The 15,933-nt window shown below is 36.6% G+C and overlaps 1 protein-coding gene across 22 annotated transcripts in view; it reads right to left on the reverse strand.

The window, feature by feature from the left end:
• DST (dystonin) overlaps window positions 1–15,933 on the reverse strand; it is a 291,178-nt gene that overhangs the window by 4,892 nt on the left and 270,353 nt on the right. For 8 of the 22 annotated variants that reach the window (XM_068183693.1, XM_068183692.1, XM_068183689.1 and 5 more), the window contains 12 exons: window positions 12,662–12,805; window positions 11,634–11,822; window positions 10,583–10,712; window positions 9,590–9,753; window positions 9,105–9,267; window positions 7,478–7,632; window positions 7,244–7,318; window positions 6,401–6,418; window positions 3,285–3,402; window positions 1,807–1,875; window positions 859–1,058; window positions 294–404 (listed from right to left, as the gene is read on the reverse strand). In XM_068183693.1, coding sequence (XP_068039794.1) covers window positions 294–404; window positions 859–1,058; window positions 1,807–1,875; window positions 3,285–3,402; window positions 6,401–6,418; window positions 7,244–7,318; window positions 7,478–7,632; window positions 9,105–9,267; window positions 9,590–9,753; window positions 10,583–10,712; window positions 11,634–11,822; window positions 12,662–12,805 — 1,536 coding nt within the window. The remainder of the gene's footprint in view (window positions 1–293; window positions 405–858; window positions 1,059–1,806; window positions 1,876–3,284; window positions 3,403–6,400; window positions 6,419–7,243; window positions 7,319–7,477; window positions 7,633–9,104; window positions 9,268–9,589; window positions 9,754–10,582; window positions 10,713–11,633; window positions 11,823–12,661; window positions 12,806–15,933) is intronic. The other 14 variants (XM_068183704.1, XM_068183709.1, XM_068183708.1 and 11 more) reach the window with 3 other exon arrangements.

Below are 15,933 nucleotides of genomic sequence, written 5' to 3' on the forward strand. Positions count from 1 at the left end.
TAATCAACCATTTCATTCCATGCTTTTATGATTTATTAAGCTTTAAACATTAGCTCATTGAGGCTGTATTTTCCTAAAACTTAAAAACATGAAAAATAGAACAAAAACAAAACAAAACAAACTTGTGGGGGAAAAAAAGTAAGAAATAATTTGACAAAGGTCTAAAATAAAGACAATGCATTAATATACACAGGATGTTGCAGCTCAGAAGCACTGAAACTCTAGTGGCTGTTAGTGAAGTGACAGTTTTAGTGAAGGAAGTCATGAGACTAGAATTTCTGTCCTTACTGTACCTCTGCAGATGACCCTTGATAGTCTGAGGATTCTGGTGGCTTAGAAGGACTTGTTGTTTTGCTGTTTGTCAACCATGGTTTACCATAGTTGCGTGTTAAATGATGTGGTGTCTGTATGAAACAATGGTAAATCAAAATATGAAGGACAGTAGAGGAAAACTACATCATGGAGAAGGATACCCGGATTTTCAAAATCTCAGTAGAAATAAAATCTAAGCAGAAAAAGTTAATGACAAATGTTCTAAAATGAAGAGATGACAGAGTTTATTTTTCAAGTGAAATGGAGAGGTTTTTGATGATCTTTCAAAGCAGTTCCCAAACTGCCAGTTAGTTAATGTGGCACCTTAAATGTAGAAGTTTTTCTACTGCCATGTTGCAAAAAAAAAAAGTAGAGAAAACATATTGAAAACACTTCTCAGATCCACCCCAGCCTATGAAATAAAATGGAGGCACTTTTCCTCCATCAGCTAGAGTAAGCACCAATATTACTGGAGCAAGGAAAAACCCAAAAATTCAATCTATATCCCATTTCTTAACCAGTGCAGTATTGTACGTTTCTCCTTACCTTCGGTGTACTTGTAGTAACAGCTTGTGGGGCAGCTGCCTGGCCAGCTTGACTTGACAGCGAAGTAGATCTGTTGGGAGAAGCACCTCTTGAAGAGGGTCGTGATCTACGGCCCCTTGGTCGGAAAGCTGCCATGCTCTGACTGGCACCATCTGCCAAAATGAATTTTTCACGCAGCTCCACGTTTGTCCTCCCTTTAGCTGCGAAGAGAGGTGTTCATTGACTCAGATATGAAAGCTGTCACAAGGCTGTTTATTGCCATTTTTGCCATGCCAACTCCAACACATTTTAACAATAAATAAAATGCATTACTGTGTAATGCATTTATTTTAGACACAGAAGAATTATGTACAGGACTCACTTATTCTAATACTTTATGCCAGCAGGAATGAACCACTGTCAAAGGAAGTCAGCGTGATAATGGAATGCTCAACGTGCTAAATCACTGTTAATCAATCAGCTATTAATACATAGACACAACCTGATGGGCAGTTTTGCTAACTCTACAGCTATTCATAATAAATAATACTTGCTTGGACATTCTAGAAGAAATTACAGGAAAGCAGCAAATATATTTATTCAAAACTACGGAGTTATGTAGTTTGGCAACATGCAGTGATGAACATAAAACCCAAATTATGATGAGGTAATTGGTGGCTAAGCACTCACACACACACATACAAACACACATACAAGAGAATGTTCTGCATGAATAAACGCAAGACATGTTAGCATTTAACTGTGTCAGTGTGAATGGCAATTGTTTTTGAAACACTCTTCAAGCGTGTCAAAAAAATTAGCTTGCAAAGCACCAGCCCATGTAGGAACATGTTAAGCTAAATATGATGGGTGAAGCATATAGCTAAAAGTATACATATATTAAAAAGCGGGAAGGAAATTAAGAGAGAGAAGAAGAGGAGAAGGAGACAAAGAGAGGGGTTTGCCAACCTATAGTAGGCTGAGTGGTAATTGAAGAGTTTGATTCCGAACGTAACATTTTACTCCCGTGATGATGAACTAGAAAAAATGACACAGGACATGGGTCACATTAAAGAAAATCGTTAGCAGGAGAAGAAATCAAGTACAGCAGCTGCATATGCAAGAGACTTGGAGCACCAGGCCAAAAGACAGGACTTGAGCAAAAGCTGTCTGTCCCTAAGTGTTCTGAGGTGAGTTCTCAGAGGTCCCCTAGGCAAAAAGGAAATGGCATTTGGACTGACTCGGCTACAGTCCCAAGTATACTTGTGTAGCAGCGGTATTTATCTGCTGACATAAAGAAGTAATACAAGCTAAAGAGATTTTATATGACTAGGTGCAATACTTTTAAAACTGTTTATGACAACGGTTCTTTGCAATATGATTCATCTGAATACATGAGGAGCACTTAGTGGAAATGCAAATTTGCTAGGTGAAGTGGTTTAGGAGAAGTTTGAACCTGCATCACTGATTTCAACCAGGCAAGGATTAGGTAGCAATTCACAACATCCAGTGATGTTGATTTTACAGAGTATTCTTACAGGTATTCTTTAGATCCTCTGTGTTGACATCTGCTCACATATACCCAAGAAAAAGAGTCCTCCTTTTATTCCTTTCTATTTATATTCCTCAAAAGTGCAGAGTAGTAGAAAACAAAATGTGCCTCAGAAGATCTGGCTTCATTGAAAGGTTAACTTGATTAGTTCTGTTGTACCCCAAACATTTTTCTCAGGCCTATTGACGGGCAGACTGTTACAATTCATTCCTAGGTTGACAATGAAAGATATAATACTTAATAAATATCCAATAATTTATTGGAATTCCTTATTACAGTCCTCAGTATTGTGTACTGAGAAAACAGCTCATCTGATGCAATGCCCTGGAGGGCTCAGTGATAGAGCACTCGCTGCTCCCGCGGAGCACAATGTCCTTCGGACCAGAACATTTTCCACTTGCTTTGTGTAAGGCTCAGGGCTCTACAAAGTGCTTCTGAAGAAGATGCCAAGGAAAAGACAAGCTTACAAATGTAGAGACTGAAAGACTGGGAAGAGTGACTGGCCAGAGGTTTTTGTGGTGATGGTGTTACTCATCAATTCAATTGCCTTATTTTCACTTATTGTGTTGCTCAGAAGGTTTTATTGGACATTTCTGTGTGCTATTTCTGCCAAGTCATACAAGCCACTTACATACCATAAAGTCTATTTGGGCTAAGTTCAGTTCTATAACACTGAAGGAACTGTGCAGAAGACACCACAGTTTTTCCAGACATACATCAGTGCAACTGAAGAGGATCTCAACCATGTGATTTAAAGTTCACAAAAATGTGACATTTAGTGAGATGATGTTAACAACAACTGGCATTTTATACAAGTCCATCTCCGTCTTGAGACAATGAATGATGACTGCATCCAAATAATATGCTGCAAGTCTTTAACAGTTCTGTTACATACCACGGCAAGGATCATTCTTCACTAAGAACTCATCAAGTGCCATCCAGCCACCTCCAACACGGACCATGACCGTACTTCTCAGGATACGAACAAGACGCAGTTGTTGAGAGTCACCAAACTGCAATAAAAATCAAATGACAGTCTGAGCTTCTCAGGCATTCATATACAGTTCAACACTGATAGGTTGAACAGACATTAAAAAAAGTTTATTTTGATATTTAATAATTAGTAAATGCTAAAAAATCAATTTGTTTATGCAGATTATTAAAGCTGTTAAGATTTCAAATCAGATGGCACTGCATTAATCAAAAGAAGATGGCAAGATGATAAGAAAGAAACTCAGGTTTAATTTTATGTTTGATTCTCAAATGTCTGAGGTCATAAAAGAAGCAAAATTAGTATAACATTATTTGATTGGTTACAGTCTGCTTTCGTGCAAATTAATGAAAACCTATTTGCATTATTTCGCTGGTAAAATCTTAAGCAAACACTCTTCTGCAACATTCTTGATTTTTAATGTTGTCAGCTGAAGGGAAGACAGCATCACTTCAAACAATCAGTATATAATCTGGAAATTCAATGTGTTATGAGTGTTGCACCGTACTATCAATTGATTAATCTATGGGAATATTTTCAGGTACAGCACTACAGTGCTGACACTGCTTACCTATAGCAAGGCGCATGTGAGGAAGGGAACATTAAAGAAACAATGAATGATTAATAACTATAATTATGTTTGTCATTCCTCTGACTACACATCAAGGTTCTTCATGATTCAGAGATGAGATGAGAGTCTGTTTCATACTAAGTTCTTGTATGAGTCCTTTGGGCTGATGGCCAGGCCTAATGCATATTTTGCTCTTGAAACCTGTGTAACAAAACCTGTACGCAGTACCTTCACTCAAATTCAGATCAGAGAAAGCATGACCAAAATGTTGACCTCACAATCTCAAGAAAACTAACCAGAAGAATTCAGTACTTTCAGTACTTTTAAGCCAGCACTACTAAAGTATTTTGATACCAGATCACCAGGCCAAGTGCAGCGCACCCTCACACAAACATGCAGAGCACTCACTAAAACCAATGGGAGTTGAATTCCTCTCTTTGGGACAATCTCTGACCCTTGGAGAAGGCCATAATTCAACTGTACCTACTTGCTCCAGTGAGGGGACGAAACAAACCACACAACAAATGTGCTCCCTACTTGTTAGATGACTTTAGTTGTTTGGTACTATTCAAGCCAAGAAGAGAGAATAAGTTTAAAGGAATATTACTTTTAGGAACCAAACAAAAGCAAAGCTTGCTTCTTAATTTAATAATAAAATGTATTTGTTATAAGTAAGAACATTCACATGAGCATTATTTCTGAGAGATTTTTAATAATGCATTCAATATGTGCCAAACAAAGAACTATTTTATATATGTAGATCATGGGTTTTTTTAAAAGGCATCTAAATTAACACTGTTTATTTTCATTGGCTTGTTCCTACCAATTTTTTTGCCTAGTGATTCTGAAGAGAATATCTTTCTTCTTTTTTTTTTTTCTCCATCACAGCCTAATTAGTCAATTAGACCCCATCAGGCAACTACACCAAGGGTCAAATACAGTATGCTTTGGAAACTCCCCAGCTAGCTGAGGTTAATTCAGAAAGTGGGGCTGAAAAGGAACACGGTAATACAATAGTACCTATCACTGCATTTCTTCTTATGGTAACTCAGTTGATTTCCTTCCTAAAATAGCCTGGTACAAGTTTTTTTTAAACAGTATTTGACATTATTTCAAATAACCAGAGGTAAAAACATACAGGAGTTTAAGCTACCAAAAGGCCTGTTCTTGACAATAGCCTGTAGGTGCCGTTCTGCATCAGTAAGAGCTTCTCAAGAAATGCTCCATGTTCCCCAGGTCTGAGAGTACAGATGATAGATAAGGGGATTAACATAATTTCAAACAGTTCTTTCAAAAAGAGACTTGTTCTATATGTGGAAAATATTTTAAATTATTGCTTAGAAGTATTGCTTGAGGCATGTGGCAAGGTTATCCACTGCTCTATGCTTTCTTCTATACTTCAGCAGGCTCTGCTAGTAAACAAGAGTGCACTCACATTTTCAACATCTTGCGATTTAAAATGGCTATTGCTGTTGACGCTAGCATGTCCAGAATGGATTGCATCCGCTATTACCTTTTTAAAAGCTTAAGACTAACAGCATCTGATATCTGGTTTGCATAAGGTGTTTCCATTCTTACTGGGCAGATGTGATTTAGCACTTCAGGAAGCTGTGTATCAGTGTGTAGTGCAGGAGTAAGCGCTGGGCAGTGTCTCCTCCTGAGGGAGGACTCACCACAGGCCCAGCTGACACAAAGTATTCTTAAACACAGCTCCAGCACATTATAGACTTGCCACAGCTCCTTGAAAACGCTTTGGGAGAGGGATTAGTCTACATGGGAACAGTAATTTTATTTTGCCTATTTCCAAAATATGCATTTAAAGATTCACTGTGTTAAGGAAATAAAATAATAACTAGCTAGGTTCTTAATCAGTCTGCTTGATTGCATACAGACCACACATTTTTTTGCAAAGATGAAAGTATTTTTTGTGCAATTTGCAATAAATAAGTGATAAGACACTGGGAATCTGTTTGCTATGATTAACCTTTAATCAAATAGCCTAAAAAAGACATAACAGAGTTTTGAATGATTCAACTATAAAACTGATTAGATAATCGTAATCTCTACAACTGAAGTTTAAATGCTCAAGATTTTTCGCTGTGGAAATTGCTGCTGACCATTATCTGGTTCCTTTAAAAGTAATCTCCTTAATGAGGAAAATGACCAAAGAAAGCAGGTGAGGGATTGTAGAGGAGGGATCCTGAGACAAGGAATGCTCCATAGCATTTAAAGAAATACCACAGCTGACCAGCAATGAATTAGCTGAAAATTAAAGGATGGCAAGAAGGCTGACCATTGCAAGCTTAAATCACTATGCGTTAGGGGAAAAAAAAAAAAAGAGAGAGAATAACAAAAAAAAAAAAAAAAAAACCTAAAAAAAAAAAAAAAAAAAAAAAAAAAAACCAAACCAAACCAAAAGAACTTCATAACACATTCCACTGGTTTATACCTGATTTCCCAGGAAGAACTGATAAGAAATGAAAAATGGAAGAAAGACACGATTAGTTTACAGGAAAATCTCTACATGACCTAGAACACATGCAAACTAACACATTAGACATTCTAAAAAAAGTATCTACTTGAGAGATGAGCAGGTAGCTAGCCATCCAGAGACTGAATATTGGAAAATATTCAAGGCCTTCGTTTCCTTCCCATTGCTGTTTCTGTGGTCTTTTAAAATCTACAAGCACTTATTAATCTCTCTTAGCCAAATATTGCATATTTTACCTCAAATTGTTCTGGTTATTGAATCCAGGGGTAGCAGATATTTCTCTACTGTGCGATATTTATTTTTTTGTGTGATCTAACACTTTGCTTATATTCAGAAGTATGCGTGTTCCAATAAAATGACAGAAGTGTGTAAAAATGATTGAATACACTTTGGTAGAAGATTTTTGAAGTACAACGCAATACCACAAGAAAATATCAGTCACTGTTTTTATGAAACTAATAGAAAATCAGCTACAGTTTAAACACTTAAGGTATCTAGGCAGAAAGATCAGCTTTTGAGGATATATTGTATGTATGTATGCATGTGTATGGATGTATGCCGTTAGCTCTTAAAAATTCCTATAAAACGAGCTTCAGTAGTTAGAGTGAAAATAAATACAAGCATCAGCAATTTTCCATATTTTTAGTCTGTATGTTCTAACAAGAAAAAAAAATTTAGACAATTTTAAAGAAAATGTATAATTGTCATACAAGGTTCTTGTGAATTCCTATAGCCTAATTCCTTGTGTAAACCATGTCATATGAAGAAAGCTGAAAGAACTGAAGTCCTTAAAAGACTTACCCTGTACTTGTTATCCCCAATCTGTTCTACTTGAAACCGTTTTGCACATTTACATTTCGCTACCTGCCTTGTAACCTGCAAAAATCCACAACAGGATAATTACTTTAAATATCACATTTCCAAGATTTGTGTACCTAATAAACTTCAAATTAAATAGTAGTGAAAATAAAGTGAATTATTATAGAATTTGACTCCAGTAGAACAGAATGCAACCTAAGAAAGCAGAGAACACACCTCATCTTCAATTTTGTCAGCATCTGTGAGAGGCTTGTATGCATCCTTGTTTGGATGAAGAGCTGCCACAAATTCATAATAGTCAATATATCCATCACCATCTCTATCAAAAATGTCTGCAACAGCACTCATTTCAAGTCGGCTTGTAGGGAACTCTGCAGGACAAAGAGAACAACACAAATTTTTTCACTTTTCAATTCCATTACAATGAGAAGCTTTTTCACAAATATATGGTGATTGGGCATTTGGTGACAGATAGTGCTTATAAAAAAATAAGGACATTCAAACAAGTGAAGGAATATTTCTGAAAAAAAACCCAATCTGAATCTCCAGTGTTACCCAGATATTGGATAAAGATGAGTACCATAGCATGGCTTAAAGAAAAAAGCAAGGGCACAGATTAAACTATAAAATATATCGGGGGACTGGGGTAGTGTGGTGTCTGTTTGCATTAACATTTTGACCTTCAAAGTGCATAAAATACCGGAAATTAACAAGAAAAATAATTAGTGAGGAAAGGTCAAGCAAGCATTTCAGTGCTGATTAAATCTGGAATGCAAAGCCTTCTCAATGCAGATCCATGCATGGTGTTTCATGAAGTCCTTCTTTAGATGAAGTTCACAGCAGAGATTCTCAATGAAATGGTCAAAGAAAATTTCAGGGTGATGAACAGGGATTATTTCAGGACTGTTTGGTGGTCATAATAAATTGATACCGACTGAGTTAAAAGAGTAAACTATTTAACCTCTTGGTGATATTAGTTTTTTTTCATGAGTTTTTATTAATTCAAGCAAAACAGCAATATTCACATATAATGAATATTTACTTTACTGCATTTCCTAAAGCAGGGGGGAAATTTACAGAGTACATTTTCCTACTGAGTAACACTAAAATGAAATGCTAGAGGCAGCCCAATTCTGAACCATTACTGTTCAAAGCAAAAGTCTCCATGATCTGAAGATAAAGAATTATTTTAAGTATTAGGTCCTTATCTGAGTCTGTTGCTAAAAGGAAATATGATCACATATGTGATGTGGAAGACTGACATTACCACCATAACTAAGGAATGCCGATCCACCAGGAAAGCTAGGAAAATTCCTTTCTGGTTTGATTGCTTGGCATTTTAAGCCTTACTATATAGGTATATGAATACTGTCATGGGTCATGGAAACACTGGTTTCAAAAATTACACAGTTTCCTTCTATAACTGAAACTATTCTATGTAAGTTCTTTAATAAAAATCATATGATCCTATGAACAGATTTTGAAAATCGTCTATAGGTTACATAAGGTACTTTTTTACTATTATGAGTAATCAATCAAAAAGTAATTGTTGAAGTAGCTAGTGTACTATAGGAATGACAATCTGAGTTCAATAAACCAGCAAACTACTAATTAGACAATAATATAAATGTGACATTTGTATCCTGATGTAAAAAACTAGGAGTTTCAAGAATCTAAAAATGTTTTCCAGTAAAATAATTATAAAGTAATAATAATTAATAAATTCAAAAAGGAAATCTGTAACCTTCTAACACAATAAAATGCATAGGTCACACTATCTAGACAATACGATTTCATTAGATGCTTGTTCCAAGTTCAACATTAGGTTCATTTTAAAACTTACTTGAAGAAAGAATTCCATCAATAAATTCCTGTCTTGTAATCTTTCCATCCTGATCTTTATCAATCCTCCTAAAGAAGTCCATCACTCGAGACTTCTTGTGGTTCATCCATCGCATGTATTTTTTCCTCCAAATATCAAAATCAAAGTTGGCAAATTCTCTCAGCTTAATAAAAAACAGAAAAATTTTTTTCAGCTGAAATCCAACAATCTAGAACACCATTGAGACAGATACCATCTGCGTTTTGTTGAATAATTGATTTTTTGAGGACCAATGCAAGCATTTTAAATATCTCAGCTCTCCTCATTTAAAATGACGATGACAGCTTTTAAAGCACATTAAAGCACACGTATCACAGTGTTTTCAGTTAGCTGTGTCATACAATATAATACAACAAATATGGAAGTTGTTCACAGTATTGGAATTTAATCCAGGGTAAAGAAAATGATGCAAAAAGTATGTACAGTCTGTATAGTGCTTTTCTGACCTCTTCAAGTCTGTCCAAAGCATCGTTAAGTTTTCTCCTTCTTTCCAATGCCAGAAGCCAAACTTGCTGCCATTTGCTGACTAAAAGGTTTACCCGTGGATTCTTGGTTTCAATTTGTGCCTGGGCTGCTGACGGATAAATGCCTGGTGTTGGGGAACGCTTTCCTGTTAAAACATGATAAAAGGCATAGGGTTCACCCAGCTCAAACAAAACTAATGTTCACATGGAATGCACTTGACCTTCCTAAAATTATTTCTTCCTGTCCCAAATAAGGAGGTCATATATGGATGATTCCATATAGTGGGATTTCTCTTCCTTTTTTTTTTACCATTGCTGTGGAATAACCAGCAATGGTAAAAAAACAGTGATGGTTACAGCCTCTTTTATCTAGCCAGAAGCAGCTAGTGAGGGCTCCACTAGTCACACTGCACAGTTTAAATTAAATCTTCATAAATTTCTCAGAGTTGCAAAGTAAACAACCTCATTTTAGAAGCTGGTTCCATGTATGGCTAAGCATAAAGTACAATGAGTAAGTATATATAAAAATACAAAAAGCAATTTCCTCACTTGATGATTCACTTTCCATTCAGCTTCACTGAATACACTTCTAGCTGGATTAATATAATTTTATAGACAGTAAGAGCACAATTTTGTCTCTATACCTCTCTGTGAAGTTGCCTGCACTTTCATATAATGGAAGATTTGCAGAGTCAGCATGTACTTGCTCTTGGAAGTTTAAGGCCACAGGAAAGGCTGCACACTTTAAAAATAGCTATTCATGAAGATTAGGACAAAATGTAAAAATACATGTCTGGTCTGAGAAATTTCCTCACAATTTATAAAAAATTAGAGATAATTAGAAAAGTCTGCCAAGAGAATATTACCCCCTTTCACCAGAAGTTAATCAAACCTATTAGGTTATTAGCAATCTGTAAACTTCATAGATAGAGCAATGATACAAGTGACACACCCCAAAAATACGCTGTTACTTACTTCCTGCTCTCCCCTTATCAAGGACAGGAATATGAGATTGTACTGGAGAGGGTTCAAGTGCTTTCCTTTTGTAGGTCTTTGTAACTTTATCCACATCAGGCTGTTTTCTGGTCATTTCTTCCATGAATGTCTACAATCAGATAGGGAGGATCTTAATTAACAATACACAAAAGTAACCAGAGGAATGAAAAACATACACAATAGCAAAACACCAAAGTTAAAAAGAAACACACAGAAAGACACTTATAATGCCAGCCTCACAATATAGACATAGATAAATGTTTTGTAGATAAGAAAAATCAGCAGTACAAGCTTTTAAGGTCACTATGGTCTGGCTGTTAAAAGAAGGCTAAGTCTAGAAACCAATCTGTCAAACTCCTTTATTAACTGTATATGGTGAGGTGATATAGAACAGAATTTTGCCTCCAAGATCCTGCTGTTCAGACTGCAGTTCACAGAAGTGAGACAGCTCTGGTGTTTAAGCTGGGGTAAATCTATGAGAATTCAGTACACCAGCAGCTCCCTCTGGTACTTCATAAACCTATTTTTGATATTTAATCAAAAGAGCCACACTGCAGCACTAGATCTAAGGTGGCAGCACTATCATACATTTCATGTGGGTAAGTCAGCTGGGGATTGGTCTCTTTCACCAGGCAGCAACTGACAGAACGAGAGGTCACAGTCTCAAGCTGCATCAAGGGAAATATAGGTTAGAGATTAGGAAAAAGTTTTTCACACAAAGGGTGATGAAGTACTGGAATGGTCTGCCCGGGGAGGTGGTGGAGTCACCATCCCTGGATGTGTTTAAAAAAAACTGGATGTGGCACTGAGTGCCATGGTTCAGTTGAGGTGTCAGGGAATGGGTTGGACTCGATGATCTTGAAGGTCTCTTCCAACCTTGTGATTCTGTGATTCTTTTATTCCTAATATTATCCTTGCTTGTATTCATTTATTATAAGAAAAAATAGCAAAGGAGATTCGTGCTTGATCGCGCAGCGTAGCTGAGATGTGCGCCCCATGTGAGTGACACGTGTCACTTACTGATCCTTACCTGATGTTCAGCTATAAGAGCTTTAACTTCCTCGATCTCCTGGGGGATAACCTCTTTGTCTTTTTCAGTTAGTGTAGTCTCTGCCCACTGCAACCAGGACAACAAGGCTTCCAGCAGCTCCTGGTTAGCAATGAGTCCAGCCAGAGCTCCTGCCAGTCGCTGTTGATGTTGTTTAGCCCATGCTAAGACCTTGACAAAGGAACCAATACATGAGTATGTGCACATCTGAAACTCTTCACTATGTATTTAAAATTGCTCTGCTAACTGTAAACGCAGAGCTACTTCTTAGGCCTACCTGTGTTTGCATATCAAAGGTGTTAAATGTAGTGGCTGATCACTAAGAGTAGCCAGGTAACTAGAATTCTTAGTCCAACATATTTCTTCCACAGATATTCAGGATTAAGTGCTGCTAAACACAGTAACTAGCACATTCAGGCAACATATTAAGAATTTTAACTGTATGTGTGAGTTAGTGAATCACACAGGATTTGGTGTCACTTTTCCTTCTGGGCACTCCTGAAGCCACACTTTTGCTATCACCAGTATTTTGGTTTCCTTTAAGCTTAATATAAAAAAGAAAGTATCACCTTAACAGCTGAGGGTACTACCTACCTGTAGCCACTTAAAACTTTTAGGTATCTTCTAGATTAAGAATATGTTGGACTGAAATCCTCTGTAATGTAACCAGAAAACCCTACACATTTGCCCTTGTATTTTCTTTCATTTGTAACTTTACAATTTCCCCCTAGAAACTATTGGTTTTCCTCACTTGGGAAGTGTCAGACAGTATTTCCTTTAATACATACAAACAAAGGAGCTTGACCATCTGCTTTAGCTCTTAAAGCCCTGTAAGTTTTGAAAGAAAGCCTAGGGAAGCACAGTATTCACATCCATCACCACGGTTATTTTAAATGTTTAGTTCTCAACAGCTGGATCATTTCCTCACAGAGTAACTACCATGTTAGTTGTCAGCTGTGTTCTAATAGAACATGGACTGCTGCCACAAAGATGGTACAACATATACTGACCTCTTCAAACCTGGCTCTGATGATTGTTATCCAGTGCTTAATGGTGGTGATGGAGTCTGGGTGGCAGATAGCCAGAATAGCTTCTCCCATACCTGTTGCTTTATTCAGTTCTGCCTTTTTCTCTTCCAGTTTCTTCATAAATTCCTAAACCAGAAGTAATAATTTTCATTAGATACTGACAAAATTTGCAAGAGAAGTATGAGTGCATAATCTGGAAGGTTATGAGTCTCTTGACTGCTCAAGCAGATCCAATTTGCAAGAGGCAAGTTTCACTTGTATGAGAAAAGTTTAAACTATTTAAAAAGCTTATTCCACATAAAGTACTAAACAAAGCTCTAAAACCTGATCCCAACTTGCTGATCCTTAAAAGCCCACCACAATCTAAATCCTTGAAAGATGCATGCCATTAAAAAAAAAAAAAAAAATCACAGCATTTAGAAGTGCTGTAAACCAGCTATTTGATGGTTAGAATCACTATTGGCAACATTTCAATGACTTGGTTTGTCAGTTACAGTAATTCTTCATTAAAAACTATCAAGCTCCTACCAGAGGCTGGAAATGTCTAACTACAGTTGCATGCTCAGACAAGATGACAGAGTTCAGCAGCAGCTCTACTGAAGTAACACAAATGTGACAACTCAGCAGCTGAGGGGGAGAGACACAGCATGTGGAAAAAAATCTCGTAAAAGCAGAAGGATGTTTACAACTTTAGGCATCCAAGCTCATAGTTATTGGTATTCCTATGACAGCAGGATCAGAAATGGATGTGGGGGAGAAACAACAATAAGAAAAGGCAAGTGAAAGGAGGACTTTTCCCATCCTTTCTATTGCTTGCATTTTTTTTTTTAATTTTCCCCTTTCCCTTTTATTTTTGTTAAACATTACTACTACAATGGTTTTACTTTTCTGCCTAAATGTTATGAAGTCTGTATGCCTTTATGAGCATCCTTAACTAGAACTGCTAATACCTCTCAGTGCATAGTGGAATTTTTTTTTATACTTTATTATCTTTAATTAGGCTACAAAATGGAAACTTGTCTCTGAAAGCTTAACTCTTCCTCTCTCCAGCCATAAATCCATTTATTTTGGATTAAAGATGAGCCAAGTTAGATCCTAGACAATTCAAAATCACCAAAACATTGTAAAAACAGGTTCTTAAACAACTCATAATGACATTATCCTGTGCCTTTACAAAGTAAGTATGAAGTTACTATGAAATAAAATGTAAAATATAATCTTTTCTACCTTGTTCTAGAAGCCTGGAATATGTAGGCTCTATATTTAAATGATTACTAATTGATTTTGATTTAAGCTTTAATTATTGCCAGAGTTTAAGACCCAAATCATAATAGCAAACCTTCTCTCACAAAAACACATGGAGACTTACAGTATTTCAGTTCAACATGCTTTTGGAAAAGTTGAATTGGATTATAATGAGAGATTACCAAAACAAGCCAGAGGCAGGTGGAAAATAGGCAAAAAAACCCCCATTGTGTTCCCCTGCTCAGCTGTATTAGAGTATTTCAAGAATTAAATCTAAGACACACAGCTCACAGTGTCTTAAACTCTCCCTATTTTTATTGAACTCTGTGGCAAACCAGTGACACAGACACATTTACAAAAGAGGAAATGGGATGATTTTCATTGAACAATGCAGTGCATTAACCCACTACAGCTCTCAGTCTCTAGAGAGGTGGACAAGTGACAGATATCTCTCTGAGATAGCAGAATTCACTAAATCATGTGCAGTATTCATGAAGAGAAAAATCAGAAATGTGCATAAAGATGGACTATTTGGATAAAATATTGTCCTGAAGAAAACATTTCTACATGTAGTTCAATACAAATGAAATAAAACTATTTTACAAAAATCACAGTGACAAAAGGATGATACATTTCATATTTATTTTAATAATTTCAGTCATACATTTTTATTACAGTATGCAGCATTATAATGCATACATGATATTTTAAAGTAATATATATTACTTCTTCCCTTATTTTCTTTTTGTCTTCTTGAAAGCTAATGTTATAAGCTAAAAGGAGAGATGACTTGTTGAGAAAGATTGTGTATGAGTGGTAAAACTGCAGTGCCATAATCTTTCTGAGCTTGACAATTTTTCTATTTTTACTGTTTGCCCTTTAAGAGGAAAATGTGGTTGGGGGAACACCTTCTAAAGCCTACTGAAAAAATTTAAGTACAGTAAGGTCACATCTAACACCAAGATTGGTTGTGTTGTGCTAGCTATCATCCCTCCCAGCGGGATAGGGTTTCTCAAGAGACAAACTTTGCTTTGAGGTTCCAAGTTATGCTTTGGCAGCTCAGATTTTAAAATTAGTACAAAAATATTTTGCTAATCCACCTACAGTGTGGAGGAAGACATTTAAAATTCTATTTTCTAATTATTTCAGTGGACCTAAGATTTCACTCAGTGCTCTTCTCTCTAGTCAGAAGATTAAAAATCAAATAAAAGGGAACTGGTGAAGCACATGTGGAGGAAAGGCAGCTAAAAGACATTTCACTGAACAGAGACATCAAGTTGCTGCTGCCAGCATTAGTCAACACACTGTGAGGTTGCTACGTCAGCACACACTGAAGCATACATACATTTGCCAGCTTATGATTAGCACTCAGTTTCCAGGGCCCTAAACTAAAACTGAAAACTTTTTCAAAACCTTGCATTTTAAGTACATTGAAAATCCCTCAGTTAAGAACCATTTAATAGTCCTATCTTGCATGCACTCCTCTGCATAATAATATTAGCAAACTTAATTTAAATAGGATGCTTTTCCAATCTCCATTTCAAAAATTTTGCTTTAACTTTCTTCAGAGCAATGATGAACATATCCAGGACTTATAACTTGTTCTATAACACTTTGGGCACTACACCCTTGGTACTATTTGGTGTAGGCTGCGCTGTGCATGTTTGTAGCCTCCTGTCTGGAGAGTGGAAATTTGACCTCTATGATCCTTACTTAGCCAATTTCCCATTTCATGACTGCAAAGTTAGTTTGATGGCCTATAATTTACTACCTGCAGTACCTATGCCACTGGAATATTACAGCTGCCAATGCATGTGAAGTCAGGCAGCACGCTGTTTCACCATGACAAAAGGTTCATGGATGGTAACATCATTCTGCTGACATTTACAAATGACCTTGCAAGAAAAGTCTATGCCCTTTAGGTCAGTGGTGCTAAGGAGACAGATACACTTTTGCTACCGTAGCTTTCTGTGTGGCAATTAAAGGCATGGTATGCTCCACAGAGGGGC

The sequence above is a fragment of the Anomalospiza imberbis genome, chromosome 3, assembly GCF_031753505.1.
Source record: "Anomalospiza imberbis isolate Cuckoo-Finch-1a 21T00152 chromosome 3, ASM3175350v1, whole genome shotgun sequence".
Taxonomy (NCBI): domain Eukaryota; kingdom Metazoa; phylum Chordata; class Aves; order Passeriformes; family Viduidae; genus Anomalospiza; species Anomalospiza imberbis.